Source organism: Pogonomyrmex barbatus, unplaced genomic scaffold, assembly GCF_055798465.1.
Source record: "Pogonomyrmex barbatus isolate J1 unplaced genomic scaffold, ASM5579846v1 scaffold3, whole genome shotgun sequence".
NCBI lineage: Eukaryota > Metazoa > Arthropoda > Insecta > Hymenoptera > Formicidae > Pogonomyrmex > Pogonomyrmex barbatus.
The window spans coordinates 9,688,559-9,705,016 of record NW_028297127.1 but is presented as its reverse complement, the minus strand read 5'-3'; the positions used below and the strand labels follow the sequence as shown (position 1 = coordinate 9,705,016).

General features: G+C 41.0%; 4 protein-coding genes across 6 annotated transcripts in view; 2 read left to right on the top strand and 2 right to left on the bottom strand.

Annotated features, from left to right (window-relative positions):
- Positions 1 to 16,458, bottom strand: part of LOC105433428 (galectin-8) — a 420,969-nt gene that overhangs the window by 99,542 nt on the left and 304,969 nt on the right. The window lies entirely within an intron of this gene.
- Positions 3,975 to 5,853, bottom strand: LOC148936041 (uncharacterized). Its single transcript, XM_089079012.1, has one exon. The coding sequence runs from the start codon at positions 5,602 to 5,604 to the stop codon at positions 4,780 to 4,782; it is 825 nt and encodes a 274-aa protein (XP_088935138.1). The 5' UTR covers positions 5,605 to 5,853; the 3' UTR covers positions 3,975 to 4,779.
- On the top strand, positions 6,745 to 8,379 carry LOC148936040 (uncharacterized). The gene is made up of 3 exons (XM_089079017.1): positions 6,745 to 7,227; positions 7,305 to 7,346; positions 7,457 to 8,379. The coding sequence occupies exons 1-3, from the start codon at positions 7,128 to 7,130 to the stop codon at positions 7,705 to 7,707; spliced, it is 393 nt and encodes a 130-aa protein (XP_088935143.1). The 5' UTR covers positions 6,745 to 7,127; the 3' UTR covers positions 7,708 to 8,379.
- Positions 14,192 to 14,863, top strand: LOC148936039 (uncharacterized). The gene has a single exon (XM_089079013.1). The coding sequence runs from the start codon at positions 14,192 to 14,194 to the stop codon at positions 14,861 to 14,863; it is 672 nt and encodes a 223-aa protein (XP_088935139.1).

Below are 16,458 nucleotides of genomic sequence, written 5' to 3'. Positions count from 1 at the left end.
GGTTCGTTGCACGGATCTTCGTGCGTTCTTCTCTCGTAACTTTTCATAATCGTCATACGAATAAATTATCTTCGTCGATTTCAGGGTCAGGGCTGTCAGTAATTCCGCCCGTAAATTAATTCAAATGTGAATCCCGTCGCTGTGTATAGTGTTGTATTATACGCAAATTGCATAGGGTAACCATTCGTCTAAATTTGTTTGGGTCTCATTTATGTAATGTCGAAGATATTCTGCCAAAGTTCTGTGTGAACGTTCTAATGCTCCATTACTTTCGGGGAGATAGGCTGTTGTTTGAATCTTCTCGATCTTCAACTTGCATGTATTTTTAAATATTTATACTCATGAAATTGTCTTGTCTTAATCAATTAAAATCTTTTCAGGAATCCCGTGTTCGATAACTATTTTGGTAAAAGGCTTTTGCCACCATATTTGTTTCTTGATTCTCTATCGGAATCGTTTTACTAAATTTCGTTAAATTGTCTTGAAAAGTTAAGATATATTTATTTCCGGCGTTCGTAATGAGTAGTAGTCCCACATATCAAGCGCACATTTTTTAAACGGTTTTTTTGGCGTGTCGATAATGACAATGGCAGTTTGGTTTTTTGATTTAATTTATTTCTCTGACAGAATTCGCATTTATTAATATAATTCTCCACGTCGCGCGTTATATCGCGCTAATTATGTAATAGTTTAATTCGATTCAGAGTTCGTGCGACGCCTTGATGCCCCCCTGACGACGCATCATGATATTCATAAAGTATTTGTCGCTTTTCTTCTGCAGTATATTTTCGTTTTATTTCTCTTTCATCATCATCGTCATTGTTTCTATGCTCGAGGTTACGCGGAGCCGTATAATATTCTTTCGGATCGAAAAACGCTATCGTCGTAAGATGTTAGCGAGAACTCTCTCCGTTGTGAATTTTGGCTCTCGTTTCCTTCAGAACGTTTCGTTCTGGGATGCAGTCTGTGTTCGTCCACAGTCCGGTATTAGGCTCTCGTCTATGTCATTGAACGTAAATACTCGCTCGATAATTATGTGTGGATGGAGCACCGGCTCAGGTGAGCTCTCATCTGAGTGTCGTGTTTCTAAATTTCGACGCACGCTAACACGGATATCGCGTACGGCTTCTTGGACTACACGCACGAAAGTGACAAGACTTCGCGCTCTTTGTTCGCTCGTCGTGTAACCACGATATATTTCTAAGGAGTCGGTTTCTATTTATTTTGCCGTCCGACATGAATGCTATTGCTTGCTTATACAATTTTTTACTGTGATACGATTTTTTTTCACTTACAGTATCGCTGCTAGCTTCATGCTGCTTCGTTGTCGCGTGTTGTTGTCATAGGTCGGTGTCTTCTCCGATGCCGCTGATATGCGCTCGCTAGCTGCTCTACCGAGTGTCCTTGGCGACTGGTGTCGATATACGTTGGGCGATGCTGACTCGCTGCTCTGCTGCTGCTGATAGCTGTAGGGTTGTCCTAGGTCGGCACTCAGCTTTTCTTTTTGTACTCTTTCTATTGTAGGCTTGTTATTTTCTAACGGAGCCTTTTCCGTCCGCCTATTTTCCAGAAGTCTTGTATTTCGAGAAAGTTTTTTCTTCTGTCTGCAGTCTTGGGGTCTAATATTGCAGGTCCCAAATAAGAAGGGAGGGTGTGCGTCACGACGGGGCCCGACCACGAACCAGTCGTGAAAACTCATAATTATTTTTGCGAAAAAATACCACCTTAGCCAAGAATCGAATCTGGATCTCCTGCTTACCGGCAGGCATCTTATCCTTTCGACTACCGAGATATGTGATGATATTTATCGCAATAACGTGTTTAGAACAACAAGTCAACAATACAATGACATACACACATATACATATATTACAATATATATATATATATATATATATATATATATATGTATATTTTCTCAAATCCCCACGACCGGTACTCCAGAGAGATGATGGTTCTATTCTCTCGATGGATGCAGATCTTATGAAAGTTGCCAGAAAGTTTTTCTCTTTCTGACCGTTTTATCTGCTAGGGCTTACCCTCGATTTCTGCTGGCTCGGTTAGCGATTATCCTCTCAGATTGTATGAATTGTGGGGATAGTGTCGACAATCCTGCCGCTGCCACTAAAATGTTGTAGCTCGGATTGGATTACAAGATTGTAATTAGGGAATGTCAGGTTCGCCGAGTCTTAAGAGTTAGAACTCCGAGCAGGATCGAAAATGGAAGGTTCTTCTGGTCAAATATTATTACTCAAATATTATTACACTTTTGTTAAGTAGCTGATTTATTGGTACGACTTCTTGACAATGTTTCGTATGAAACTCTCGCTATTACTGATAACGACTGACCGTGACGAAGTACAACTGCCCTGTTATGTATTGTGACTGCCCGCTCTTGGTGATTTAGAGGCCGTTGTTATAGTATTCTGATAATGTCGCGTTATAATTCTAAATCAGACCATATATGACCAAAATGGTGCACTCTCGCAAATTCCTTGTTCGCGCTCTGCTTTGGAATTTGCGGACTTGCTTTTGCATGCTTGCATTTCCGGCCGACTTTTCTGTAGCACCGAGTATTCCGAGATTCGAGAATGATTGTGAGAATAAGATATAATATGATAAGTGGCAAAAATAATATAAGAAGTAATTCGGGCTACAACATCCCTCCCTCGCTAGGAAAGAAAAACGGAGTTTTTCGCATTACAATTCAATCCAATACATTTATAAAATTTTAAAATCGTGAACTTTCGTTTCTTTTGCGCAGTTCGCTATTTTTATTTACATTTTTTGCTTTTTTTCTTATAATTACACTTATTATTCCTATTACAATTATAATTATTAATATTCCGCTGAAAGCAACGGGGTAAAATGTGCGTTTTGGAACACGTTTGGCTCCTCATTTAATTGCTTATTTAATTCATCTATTTTTGTGCTTAATTTTGTTTCTAACGGGTCTTTTACTATCGGTCGCAGTTTTATTTTTTCTGTGAGATGTTTTGATGTCCTTTGATATTAACGTTAAATTGTATTCCGATAAATGTGCTCGTACATAGCGAGTTATTATCAGTCGTCGCGTGACTATCGTTATTTCCGACATCGTTAATTTACAATCGCCGTTTAATTTTATCTATACCATTTATTTCTAGTTTTCTTGCTTCCGACTTATCACATTGAATTTCTATTTTTTAGTTTACTTATGCGGAATATAGCCATGCTTGTGGTTCCATTAGCGTTAACTATAATGAGGTATCGGAAATTATACGTCCTTGTTCGCAATTCTGGAGTTGTTCGGGCGCGTTTATATAAATTTACACTTGATTACGCATGATGCATGTCCTATGTGATAGGGGAAAATTTCGTTCGCACATGTAAGTTTGATTGTTTTGCACGCACGCATTTAGTTCACGTTCTTCCATAATAATATATAATGATGGTTTTCTTTATCTACTACTATTAAGGCGTGATTTACCCGTATGAATGAAAAAAATATTCGTATCGGGGATGGTATTGATTTTATTAATTTGAATGTCGGAAAAGCGATTACTGGAAATCGGAAGATCGTGTAGATATCTGTTTTATCATAGTACGCGTTTATAGTCACATATTTCTGGATAGTGCGCCAATTTCCTATACTAATTTTATATGGAAAATGTTGTCCTTCCGTTAGCTGTGTTCTCGCAATTCCCTTATGATATTCTCGAGCGATAATAGACGGGAGTAGTAAGGGGGGCACTATGGCGCGTCAAAACAAACCTCCACCACCTTTCCACTGGCGCCAGGGGCGTGGCCCCCGACGGTCAAAAACTGGCAGCCACGTGGAAATGGAGCGTTCTGATTGGTCGGTGGGGATGAGTGATGATAATTAGGTAATTAGTGTGAGCGTTCTGATTGGTTGGCTCCATGGCTGCCAGACGCGTGATTGGCTCTACCCATAGTGCCCCATGTGTGCGATTGGTTGTCGAAATGCTAGACGAGGTAGGGGAAGGGTGAGAAAGCGTCTGGGACCGATCGGAGTCCGAAAACAAAATGGCGACTGCGAAAAGAAATATGGCGGGTCTGTAAAAGGAATATACTTGTCGAGAATGGAATACGATTTTTTGTTCACGTAGGATGGAGCGAAGAGAAGAAAACCGATTTTTTGTGGAATTTACTGGTTGTATACGGGATATGAAGAATCACGTTTTTCTTAGGGCGAAAGGTTTCTCGGCGTCTCATAGTCGGTGAATTTAGATAAATTTCTCGACTCGTTTGACATTTTTTGTATGGGGGAAATATAGGTTACGAGTGGATATAGGTTTTGAAGACATGCGATTTTCGGTGTGTAATAACTATTATTTACCAGGTCGTACGGTATTTGGGAGGAGGAAAACGAGAACGGACAGGTTCACACTAAAGGTTTCTGATGACGACGACGACGACGAACTTAGAGTTATACGAGGATTTTATCCTATCCACAAACACGCGGGCTGAAAAATTTTCTTTCGACGTAACGATAACTATGCATACTGAAGGGAGAGAGAGAGAGAAACGCGTGGGTCAGGAAAGCATAGAGGTACTAGAAGACAATAGAAAAACACGCTCGCGCAGGCCCGCGTAAATGACTTTCAAAAAGGAAGAGTTGTGAAAAATTTAGGATAAAGGGAGAGATAAAGAAACGACGTAAATTTGAATTTATGTTACCAAGTATAAGTCGAATTTATTTTTCGCATATATGAATATGTTTTGTTACAGAGTTATTCTTCTTGTTACAAAATTAAATATACGAATATTATATAAAAATTATAACTCACGATTCAATAAAATTATAGTAGTAATTTCATTAAATTTTAATGTAATTAATTCTAAAAATACAATATCAAAATATGTATCCAAAAATGGTAAATTATTTATTTGCGTTCTCACAACAAGTTCGATATCCTTTTGGTTGCCTCGGACGGTGAGTTTGATGATATCGGCGTCGATGTAATTGTTAGGTAGACATAGTTCTATCTCCTTGATCAAATAACGTGCGCACTCGTTAACAGTATCGACGACGGATGCTAGATGGTTTATACGAGCATCGACACATTTGACGATATTCTCCATCCCTTGAAAAGTAGCTTGTTGCATTACAACTGCAACGGAATAAGTTTTCCTTTTTTTCGACGGAGGTTGTTCCACCGTTTTCGAGTCTGCTTGCGTATTTCCGGTATTGTTTTCTTTAGGAAAATTTTCATTTTCCTTATACGTCACCAATACAGCTTTCGCACCGTAGGCAGAGGTGAAGTTGATGAATATGTTTGCAAATGTGATGGGATTTACTTTGCTTTTGCTACTTCCGTTAAAGTATGCGCTCATGTACCGAATACTGTCTTGAAATTGCTGCCACGTGTTTTGATCAAAGCTGATTCCTTCTGCACAATTACCACTCAATTTAACGACAGGCTCGAAGATCTTTTCTTTAGATAATTGTAATCCCACGTATAATTTCTTCGTATGAGAGGTATTGAGAGGGTACGTCGTAGAAAGCAGCAAATTTTGTTCCACATTTTGCACACAGTTCTTAAATATCTTGCGAATATTTTCTAGTTTAGTGGGATTCGCAACTTCTTGTTGTCCAGCCATATTACTCGATGAGAGAATTTTGAACAAAATGTCCACTTTTAACAAACGAAAACTCGGAGGGATATTTTCGAAGTAGACGCTTCGAATGTCGTTACTCGAGTGAAGCAGTGTAGCGGTATATTACCTACCTATATCGCATCATCCCCTCCTTTGAAATAAATAAAAAAAATACGATTTTTAAATAATATACAGTTAAACCGATTCTAGAAGATTCTAGAAGAAACGCGTATTTTCGCTTTGTCTCTGCTTTTTTTTTCAAGGAAAGGATGGGGAGGATGAGAAAAATTTTAAATAAATAAATTATTGAACATTCGAATAAACTATAATTTTACGTTGCTCTTTTTCAAGGAAAGAATTTTCTCGAATAAAGCGAATATTACAGGTTCGATTACGTTCGAACGTGTCAGGGTATTAGATGAGAAAATTTAAAAATCATCGTAAAATCATCATAAATCATCGTAAAATGCAGAAACTATTTCAAGAAGAAGAAGAAAGTATCGAAATATATAATAGAAGTACGAGTAAGAAATATTTTATAAATGTTTAAAATTTGTTAATGTTTAATTTGTTAAATGTTTGAAGAAGCGAGAACTTTCCTTCCGAAAAATTTAAATAACTATTTATTTGGACGTGCTATATATCTGGCGCCGTTTATACGCCGTTAGTAAACAAAAAAAAAAGTGAAATCGAAAAAGGGTCAAGCTACAAGTAATATAAATTTTTCAAGAAAAAATGATTTATTACCTGGGCTGAGATAGCATTCCTACCCCTCACCCTCTCGAAACTACAGGATAATTCTACAATTTTTTATAAATATCTTTTGGAAAAGATTTTCCCTATATATAGTGCGTTTTGCGCTATCTAAAACTATTTCTGAGTTGAATTCTTTCGTGCTTCATCTCGGTTTCGTCACGCGAGTTTTAAAAGTTTCGGCTTATTTTACGTGAATAAAGGTGCGAAAAATGAGCAGTGAAGTGATTAAAAGAAGCATAAAGTTAGCATCAATGTTGGATATTCGCATAAACGCGGAGAAATTTTTATCTCAAATATCTAACGTTTCGCTTGATGCCAACTATCTGCTTTTCACATGTTTTTCCTGCGAATGTTCTGATATAATATTGGGAGTATTGTATCAGCTAGGATATTTTGGTACCGACGCGCGTTTACTCCGGATTGCCGGAGAAGTAATTGAAACGCGACGTGCGGTTGGACACGAGGAGGAGGATGTGGGTGGTCACATCCAAAATCTCCTCTCTCACCTCCGCAATGGTAAGTGACTTTATTATTTTTATAAAAGTAACTCATATATCGAACTAGCGATTTAGCTAATTTTTAATAATAAATTGTAGTAAGAAATACGCGTCAAAAAGCCACGGCGATAGTGTATCCGCTCACCCAGATTCGGAGACGACGCGCGGAGGACGAGCCAGAAGCAGGACCAGCACGTAAGTAATTTCGCTAAAAACTAGCCAAGAAGAATGTTAAAATGTAATTTTTACCATTTTCTAAGATTAAAATATTAAATGTTTTTAGGAAGGGCTCGTATTTTACCTACACAGGAATTGGAGGAGGAGGAGGAGGAGGAGGAAGAGGCGCTTCCGGAAATTATTCAATTATCATCTGGTAGGTTTACATTTTAAATAAATAATCTTTAAAACAATGATAAAAGGTAGAAAATCTTAATACAACTCTGTTTTTAGATACGGCAGTAAGTACTCCCGATCGACGTGTGTTTTCACCTGGTAAATTGTTAGAGAAAAAATATTAATTAATTAAAGTACATAATATTTTTATTAATCAAAGGACATAATATTAATATCAAAAATAAAAATTTACGATATATTTTTCCTAGAATACGAACATATGTACTCCCCTATAATCCCAGAGGAGAGAATCTGGAGCGAGGAAGAAGGGGAAGAAGAAGAAGTGCAGGAAGAAGAAGAAGAGCAGGAAGAAGAGCAGGAAGAAGAAGAGGAAGAGGAGAGGGAGGACGAGGAGGAAGAAGAGGGGGAGGAAGAGGAGATGGAGGAACGTGAAGAAGAATCTGAACAAAGCGAAGAGGAAATTAGAGAAACACCGCCTGGTATATATTCCTTTCCTTAATTTCTCTTAATTTCTCGATTTATGTTCGTATTTAATTTTAAATTATTGAATTTTTAATAGGAATACCTCCCAGTCCTATTCTCTACGTGAGAAGGAGCCGACGATAAAAGACGTTACCTCAGAAAAACATGTATGTTTATCAAATTAAATACGAACATAATATTCTAAGCAAACTTAAAGTATTTTCTACAAAATTCTAATTTTTGTAACTTTTGTACAGATGCGAACATCGAAGAGCCGCAGCGTGGAGGAGGACTTACTGCTCAAGAAAATTTGGAGGAGGGAGAGGAGCAGGAAATAGCAAGCGAAGAAAGAGAAGAGGAAGAGGAAGAGGAGGAGGAGGAGGAGGAGGCGGCGGCTGAGGAAGGAGGACAAGTGGAAGAGGAGGAGGAAGAAGGAGGACAAGTGGAAGAGGAGGAAAGAGAACAAGCACGTGGCGGGGAGGTTAGAAATTTTAATCATTTAATATTAATCGGGGAAAATTCGCGCCGGTTTAGAAATTTTGCAATATTGGGAAGAGAGGCGATATTCCGTTTGCGTCCGCTACCCGAAGGAGCCGGTGTTTATAACTGGCTTGAAAACGCGTTCGCCGAAATTCATGCCTACGCGTTACATACCTCCGAACCGCACGATTACGTGGGATTTTCATTCGATTCGGAGGATTTAACGCACGGGCCGGCGGGATTATCGTTTCGACCGGCACGCGACTTAACTCGCGAGGACATTTGGCGCCTCGTGAGTTCAGTAGCGCAAAGTGCCGGAGGTCTCGATATCGCGCGTGATTTTAACGTACGCGTTTTCAATGTCGCGGCACCCAGAGGTCGCGGACGCGTTTCAAATAAACTCACACGGGAAGACGTTGCGAAACGTTCGATTTTATCAATCTCCAATTCCGATAATTTATGTTTTCCCCGCTCTCTCGTGACCGCGCAAATTTATCACGAACGCGGTACGTTGCGTGCGGGGGAACTTCACGAGCGGTGGAATGTGGTAAGACATCAGAATTCCTCGTTACAACGCGAACTCGCGTTGGATTTGACGAGGAGAGCTGGTGTCACCATTCCATCGGAGGGTTGCGGGATTCGGGAAATAGAATGTTTCCAACGCTTTCTCGCCGCATCTAATAGCAGAATTATAAACAACAATAGCTTCCATCGAGAGAATAGGACCATCATCTCTCTGGAGTACCGGTCGTGGGAATTCGAAAGAATACATGTATATATGTATATTGTAATATATATATATATATGTATCATTGTATTGTTGACGTGTTATTCTAAACACGTTATTTGCGATAAATATCATTACATGCCTCGGTAGTCGAAAGGATAAGATGTCTGCCCGGTAAGCAGGAGATCCAGGTTCGATTCCTGGCTGAGGTGGTATTTTTTCGCAAAATAATTACGAGTTTTCACGACTGGTTCGTGGTCGGGCCCCGCCGTGACGCACACCCTCCCTTCTTATTCGGGGGCTCGAGCCATGCTTGATGCAATCTCTCCTGTCGTGCTCCAGGAGGATTATTTGTATATTTGCCAATGGCGTTGGAGGGTGTCGCCGCTGCAGTCCGACCTGCATCCATCGAGAGAATAGGACCATCATCTCTCTGGAGTACCGGTCGTGGGAATTCGAAAGAATACATGTATATATGTATATTGTAATATATATATATATATGTATCATTGTATTGTTGACGTGTTATTCTAAACACGTTATTTGCGATAAATATCATCACATGCCTCGGTAGTCGAAAGGATAAGATGTCTGCCCGGTAAGCAGGAGATCCAGGTTCGATTCCTGGCTGAGGTGGTATTTTTTCGCAAAATAATTACGAGTTTTCACGACTGGTTCGTGGTCGGGCCCCGCCGTGACGCACACCCTCCCTTCTTATTCGGGGGCTCGAGCCATGCTTGATGCAATCTCTCCTGTCGTGCTCCAGGAGGATTATTTGTATATTTGCCAATGGCGTTGGAGGGTGTCGCCGCTGCAGTCCGACCTGCATCCATCGAGAGAATAGGACCATCATCTCTCTGGAGTACCGGTCGTGGGAATTCGAAAGAATACATGTATATATGTATATTGTAATATATATATATATGTATCATTGTATTGTTGACGTGTTATTCTAAACACGTTATTTGCGATAAATATCATCACATGCCTCGGTAGTCGAAAGGATAAGATGTCTGCCCGGTAAGCAGGAGATCCAGGTTCGATTCCTGGCTGAGGTGGTATTTTTTCGCAAAATAATTACGAGTTTTCACGACTGGTTCGTGGTCGGGCCCCGCCGTGACGCACACCCTCCCTTCTTATTTCTAGCTCGATGGATAGCTATTGTTGTTTATAATTCTGCTACTTTTGGACGCGGCGAGAGACCCTTATTTGACGGAAGCATGGTACTCGCCTTTCTAGAACGCGAACCTTTATATCGGCTAAATATTATATATCACGAGCAACATCGACATTATAGCCCAATTTTAAATTTAAAAGCAGCCGCGGAGAGTAGAGGAGGGTATTGTATTCCATGTAATATCGGGTATCGCGAGGAAAAGGGTCACCGCTGTTCGAATAAATGTTCGCGTTGTAACAACGTGCCGCCGTGCGATCAACGCGAAATCGTGGAACTCGTTAGGTGTGAGACTTGCAAACGTTCGTTCTTCGGAAACGTATGCTTCGAACATCATCGGGCGACAAAGTCGTATGACGGTAAAACTCCGACGAGCGTTTGTAACACCATTCGTCTCTATGAAGGATGCGGGCGGGTTGTAAAAACGACAAAAAAACACGAATGCGGCGTTTCTTTTTGTAAAATCTGCAGTTTGCAAAAACCCGTAAACCATCTTTGTTACATGCAGCCTCTCTCTCGCGAAGACAGATCCTCCGTTGTTGAGTGCGGGGATTCTTCTGTATTTGCGAGAGAGAGCGAGCAGAATAATTCAGGTGAGCGGAAATGCAAAAAGGGACGAGTGGCATTCGTGTTTTATGATTTTGAGACACGCCAAGACCAATCACTTGAGGGAACCGAAATAAAAATTCACGTCCCGACTCTGTGTGTCGCGCAACAGATTTGCGATTCGTGCGCGGAGATAGATGATTTGTCGGTGCGATGCGAGTGGTGCGGAATACGCGAATTTGTTTTTCGTCAAGATCCGGTAAAACAATTTATCGAATTCGCAACACGTCCTACAAAACATTTTATACGTATTATCTGCATAGCGCATAACGCGAAATCGTTCGACGCGCAGTTTATCCTTTGGCACATTGTAGAAAATTATTCCGGATTAGAACCTCGTGTAATTTTAAACGGTACAAAAATTATGGTCCTAACAGCGAATCGCGCGAAATTTATCGACAGTGTTAATTATATGCCAATGCGTTTGTCAGAATTACCGAAGGCCTTCGGGTTACCGGATACTTGTGACAAAGGTGTCTTTCCGCACTTATTTAATACTGTCGATAATCAAACATATGTCGGTCCATTACCCGATGTTCGTTATTACGCGCCCGAAACCATGCGAACAGAGGAACGCGAACGTTTTCTCGCGTGGCACGCAGAAATGTCGGGAAAAAATGTAATATTTGATTTCCAACGTGAAATACTTGAGTATTGTCGCACCGATGTTGATATCCTTCGCCGAGCATGCATGGCCTTCCGAAAAATATTCTTACAGCGGGGAAACGTGTGTCCATTCGAGGAATGTACAACTATCGCTTCAACGTGCATGAGAGTTTTTCGGAAAAACTTTTTGCGCGAAGGAGAAATAGGAATCATTCCTTCGGGTGGATACAGGTTTAAAGATAACCAGTCGCGCAAAGGCATGCAATGATTAATTTTGAAGGAGCGTGATTTAGGTCATCGGATAATTCATGCGGGACGCGGACGCGAGTATCGTTTAGCGGAAGGCATGCTCGTCGACGGATATTACGAATGCAAGAATGGGGGTGAGACGCGGCGTCACGTCTTGCAATTTCACGGTTGCTTTTTTCACGGATGCCCGTCTTGCTATCCATTAAATCGTGATAAAATGCTCGAAAATTTTAACGACACGTTTGACGCGCGTTACGAACGAACGGTTGCAACGTCTTGGCGATTACGTCGTCAAGGATATATCCTAACAGAAAAATGGGAGTGCGTTTTCGACGAAGAAATGCGCGAGAATCGAGAGATGCGAGAATTTCTCGAAAATCACCCCATGGTGCAAATCCCACCTCTCGACCCTCGCGATGCATTTTTCGGCGGACGCACCGGCAATATCGCGACTCGATACGAGGTTACGGGCACCGAGAAGATACGGTACGTAGACGTATGTTCTCTGTACCCGTATGTACTCAAGATCGGAGTTTTCCCAATTGGTCACCCGGATATTTATGTGGGCGAGGAATGCGCCGATTTAATTGGAATCGCGCCAAATTTTAATTTTACTCCGGTCGAGGGTCTCGTACGTTGCCGAGTACTCCCCCCACGTGATCTCTTCCACCCTGTACTACCGTACCGCGTGCGCGGTAAATTATTATTTGCTCTTTGCCGTACATGTTGCGAATCATTTTCTCGCGACGCGTGCACTCACGACGATCCTGCGGAGCGTGAGTTCGAGGGCACATGGGTGTCCTGCGAATTACGCAAAGCAGTCGAAAAAGGATATCTCGTGACGCGGGTAGATGAAATTTGGCAGTACAAATCTACGCGTTATAACCCCGAAACGCGACAGGGAGGGTTGTTTACCGAATACATCAATACTTTTTTACAACTGAAACAAGAGGCGAGTGGGTGGCCGAGCGAATGCAACGACGATATTGCTAAAGAACGCTACCTGAGGGAGTATGAAGCAACCGAAGGTATCATTCTCGATAAAAACAACATCGTACGTAATTCCGGCTTACGCTCCGTCGCCAAACTCTGCCTTAATTCGTTTTGGGGGAAATTCGGCCAGCGGAGTAACCTGCCGAATACAGAAATAATAAGATCCCCTCAGCGTTTCGCCGAATTGCTGTCGAGTCCTGAACACGAGATAGTCGGTGTATTGCCCGTTAACGAGGATGCGATATACGTTTCATGGCGGTTAAAGAGCGAAGCGGTAGTACCTTCACCGATAACTAACGTGGTGATAGCGGCATACACGACGGCACAGGCGCGATTAAAATTATACGAATATTTGGAAAAATTAGATCGTCGCGTATATTATGATACGGATTCATGTATATATACGAGCAGCGGTGATCCCGAGGAGTACGAACCGCATACAGGTAATTTTTTGGGTGACATGACCGACGAACTCGAGAGTTACGGGCGTGGTAGCTTCATCGAGGCGTTTGTCTCTGGCGGACCGAAATTTTACGCGTACATGGTACGTACACCGGACGCACGAAAATATGAAATATGTAAGATAAAGGGGATTAAATTGAATTTTGAAAACTCGAGGCTGCTTAATTTTAAGAGTATTTATAATTTATTATTAAATAGAGAAAAAGAGGAGGAGGAAGAGATAAATCTGCGATTTAAAACAATTCGCCGCACCGCGTTTCACGAAGTAATAACGCGAAACGAAGTGAAAACGTGTGCTCCTGTTTTATTAAAACGCAGATTTATCGACAATCTTCTTTCTTATCCCTATGGCTTTACGATATAATATTTTACTTAAAATTAAGTTAGGTTAATACTCGGATTTTCCCCGTCCTCCCACAAATGTAAATATATACAGAATATGTATACGGAATAAATGTTTTGTAAAAATTAAGATTATTTTTATTTTAGTTATAGTTTATTTTAGTATTAAATTTAAGAAAAAAAATGCGAAATTTGAAAAATGTGTATATTATATATGTATATTATACGGTTTCGATTAGAAAATGTAAAATTAAAAATGTAAATTTGCGTTTAGTTATTAAGAAAAAATATAATAAAAATATTTATTTCTCTAATCGTAAGAAAAAGTATAATAAAAATTTTGTAAAATTAAATTTTTAAATCCAATTTTTTCCCACTTTCCTATAATTTTCCTATAACTTTCTTTTATCGCTAATTTTTTATATAGAAAATATTTTGAATTTATAATAGAGAATCATTAAAATACTTTGTAAAATATCTTTTAAATTATAAATATCCTAAATTATAATCGCATAAGTTACGATTTTTAAATTTGTAAAAGAAAAAGTTATAAATTTTTACGTCCGTAATAATAAGTATTTAATTATTTTTTCCGCGAGTAAGTTTCTCCGACTTGAATTAGCTTTCGAGGAGCACCGCGTACAAGCTCGTAAGCGATGGTGCTCTCGCGGTGGACGCTCGCACGAGCGTACGAGCGCGGCTTGTCGCGGACGAGTACGAGCTCGTTACGCAAAGATGCTGGCGCGAGCACACCTCCGCCGCGGTGGAGCCCTTCCGCGAGTAAGCTAATCTCAAAAATTTCTCTGAGAAAAAATCAAGTGTTCCATTCGTTCCATTTGTTTATTAATCCAAGTACGACGCGCAAGGCGTTCATTTCGCGAAATGGATGTACGCTGGAAACATCCGTGGACGTCGATCGTGTGCGGACCGACGGGATGTGGAAAAACAATCTTTGTAAAGAGATTTCTTCGTCATTTAGCCGCTATGGCAGATGTCTACTTTGAGAGAATTTTGTTTTATTACGCCGAATGGCAGGATGCTTATCAGCAACTTCAATACGAAACTCGAGATTCCGCGATCGAATTTCACGAGGGATTACCGCGTCCGGAAGATTATTCCAGCGATCCAACGCGCGCGAAATTGATAATAATTGACGATCTTATGAGGGAATCATCCTCGAGCGAAGCGATCGTGGATCTGTTTACCAAGGGAAGTCATCATAAGAATCTCAGCGTAATTCTCATCACGCAAAATCTCTTTCATCAGGGCCGTGGACAACGCGATATATCTCTCAACGCGAATTACTTTGTGATTTTCAAAAATCCACGAGATCGCGCGCAAATCCGCCATCTCGCTCGACAAATCTATCCCAACGATCCAAAGTTCCTCGAGGAAGCGTATCACGACGCCACGTCTCAACCTCACGGATATTTATTGCTCGATCTGAAACAATCGACTCCCGACGAGTATCGTTTTCGCACGTGCATATTTCCCGATGATACGCTGAACTACGTTTACGTATCGCGCAGATCCTTTTCCGGTAGTTCCGTATAAAAGTATCGTACTCGCATTCTCTTGCGACAGTCGCGCAACTTCCTCGTGATGAAGAAGAGAAGAGAATCCTCGGTTAATGCGAGAAAAATCGCAGAACGTTCGATCGGTAAGAAAAATATCTGTCTTCTCAAAGCGTTGTGTTATTTGAATAAAAATCAACGCTCCTCTTTCTTACGTCAGGCGGATGAAAAATTCATTCGTTGTATCCGCGAGTGCGTTTTCAATACTCTCAAGGGTAACGTCCCGCTCGAACGTTCTGAAAAAAATCGTCTCAGCAAATATAAAGCATCTTTGCGTCGCATAGCGAAAAAAGACGGCAATTGGAAAAGTAAGAAAAAGCTATTACTACAGCGAGGCGGATTTTTACCCTATCTCATAGGGCCTATACTTTCGTTCCTATTTTCGAAAATTATCGGAGAATAGTCAGCGAGAGAGAGAGAGAGAGAGAGAGAGAGAGATCGAGTAAACCTAATTATGGAAAGGGCAAAAAAGATGGTCTTGATTTCCACGGAAAATCTCGAAAGAATGCAGCATCGTCTCCGACAACAGCAGCAAACGGAAATAGGCATCGGGGAAAATTCCATGAGGCAGAATTCGGAGACGATACATGGAGAAAATTTAAATTCCGTACAAACACCCAGAACGCCTTTGTCGCGGCTCGATTCCGATATGAGCAAAATTCTTAATTCTCCCACTCCGCGCGATGTAAGTGAAAAATGGAAATTGTATAAAGAAGTACTTTGGAGATATCTCCATTTTGATAAAGCGCAAAAGGAAGATTCGACGCGTAACACCGCCGATGAGAACAATTCAGATGCGCAGGAGGGAGACATGGTGGAACCAGCGCGCGAATCACAACCATTGAGCAAACTTTCCCATCTTGACGGGCAAGTAAGTAATATACTACGAGGCGAGTCTCTGCGTAAGCGCGAACGGCAAAGCGTCGAAAAAATATTAGAAAAGGTGCCGAAAAGTTTTCGCGCCAAGGCGCGTTTACTTTTGAAACATTTGATCGATAAAGCAGTACCCGCGAGAATTACTTGGGACGAGGAAGGAATCGTGACTATCGATTGACGTTATAAAAGATTCGAATATCACGGAACTGATAAACGACGCGATGCGAGAGAGAAAAACCGTGAAAGCAATAGGAAGAGGTCAGTTTGCGCGATTACTACGTACGACAAACACCCCGGCTGTACTCGTAGGAAATAAGGAATTGTTAGCAACCACATTTGTCAAGATATTATCATCACCACAAGCGAGTTCCACTCCGAAAATACCGAGAAAACTTTCTACGTCAACGCCGGCGACGTCGACGACGACGACGCGGAAAAGAGTACGACGCACGAGAAAGGGACAAAAATGCCGAAAGACCGAAGAAGAAGAAGAGCGAGCGAGGTGCGCATTGTTTCTTTCACCGCGTTTTCGTAAAGACGATATCCCTATAACCTTCGCAAAAGATTCTCGACAGGCAAGAAAGAGACGCTTACTCGATTGGAGTGAATTGAAATGACCAGGCTTGAAAATTTGTATTACGATCCAGCGCACTATGCGGGATATTCGGCATCGGATAACTTGTCGCGTGCCGCTAAACC

Coding starts and splice junctions, on each gene's coding strand:
- LOC148936041 (XM_089079012.1), bottom strand. CDS start 5,604: ATGGCTGGACAACAAGAAGTTGCGAATCCCACTAAACTAGAAAATATT.
- LOC148936040 (XM_089079017.1), top strand. CDS start 7,128: ATGTTTTTAGGAAGGGCTCGTATTTTACCTACACAGGAATTGGAGGAG. Junction 7,228..7,304: donor AATTATTCAATTATCATCTG/GTAGGTTTACAT, acceptor CTCTGTTTTTAG/ATACGGCAGTAAGTACTCCC. Junction 7,347..7,456: donor TCGACGTGTGTTTTCACCTG/GTAAATTGTTAG, acceptor TATTTTTCCTAG/AATACGAACATATGTACTCC.
- LOC148936039 (XM_089079013.1), top strand. CDS start 14,192: ATGGATGTACGCTGGAAACATCCGTGGACGTCGATCGTGTGCGGACCG.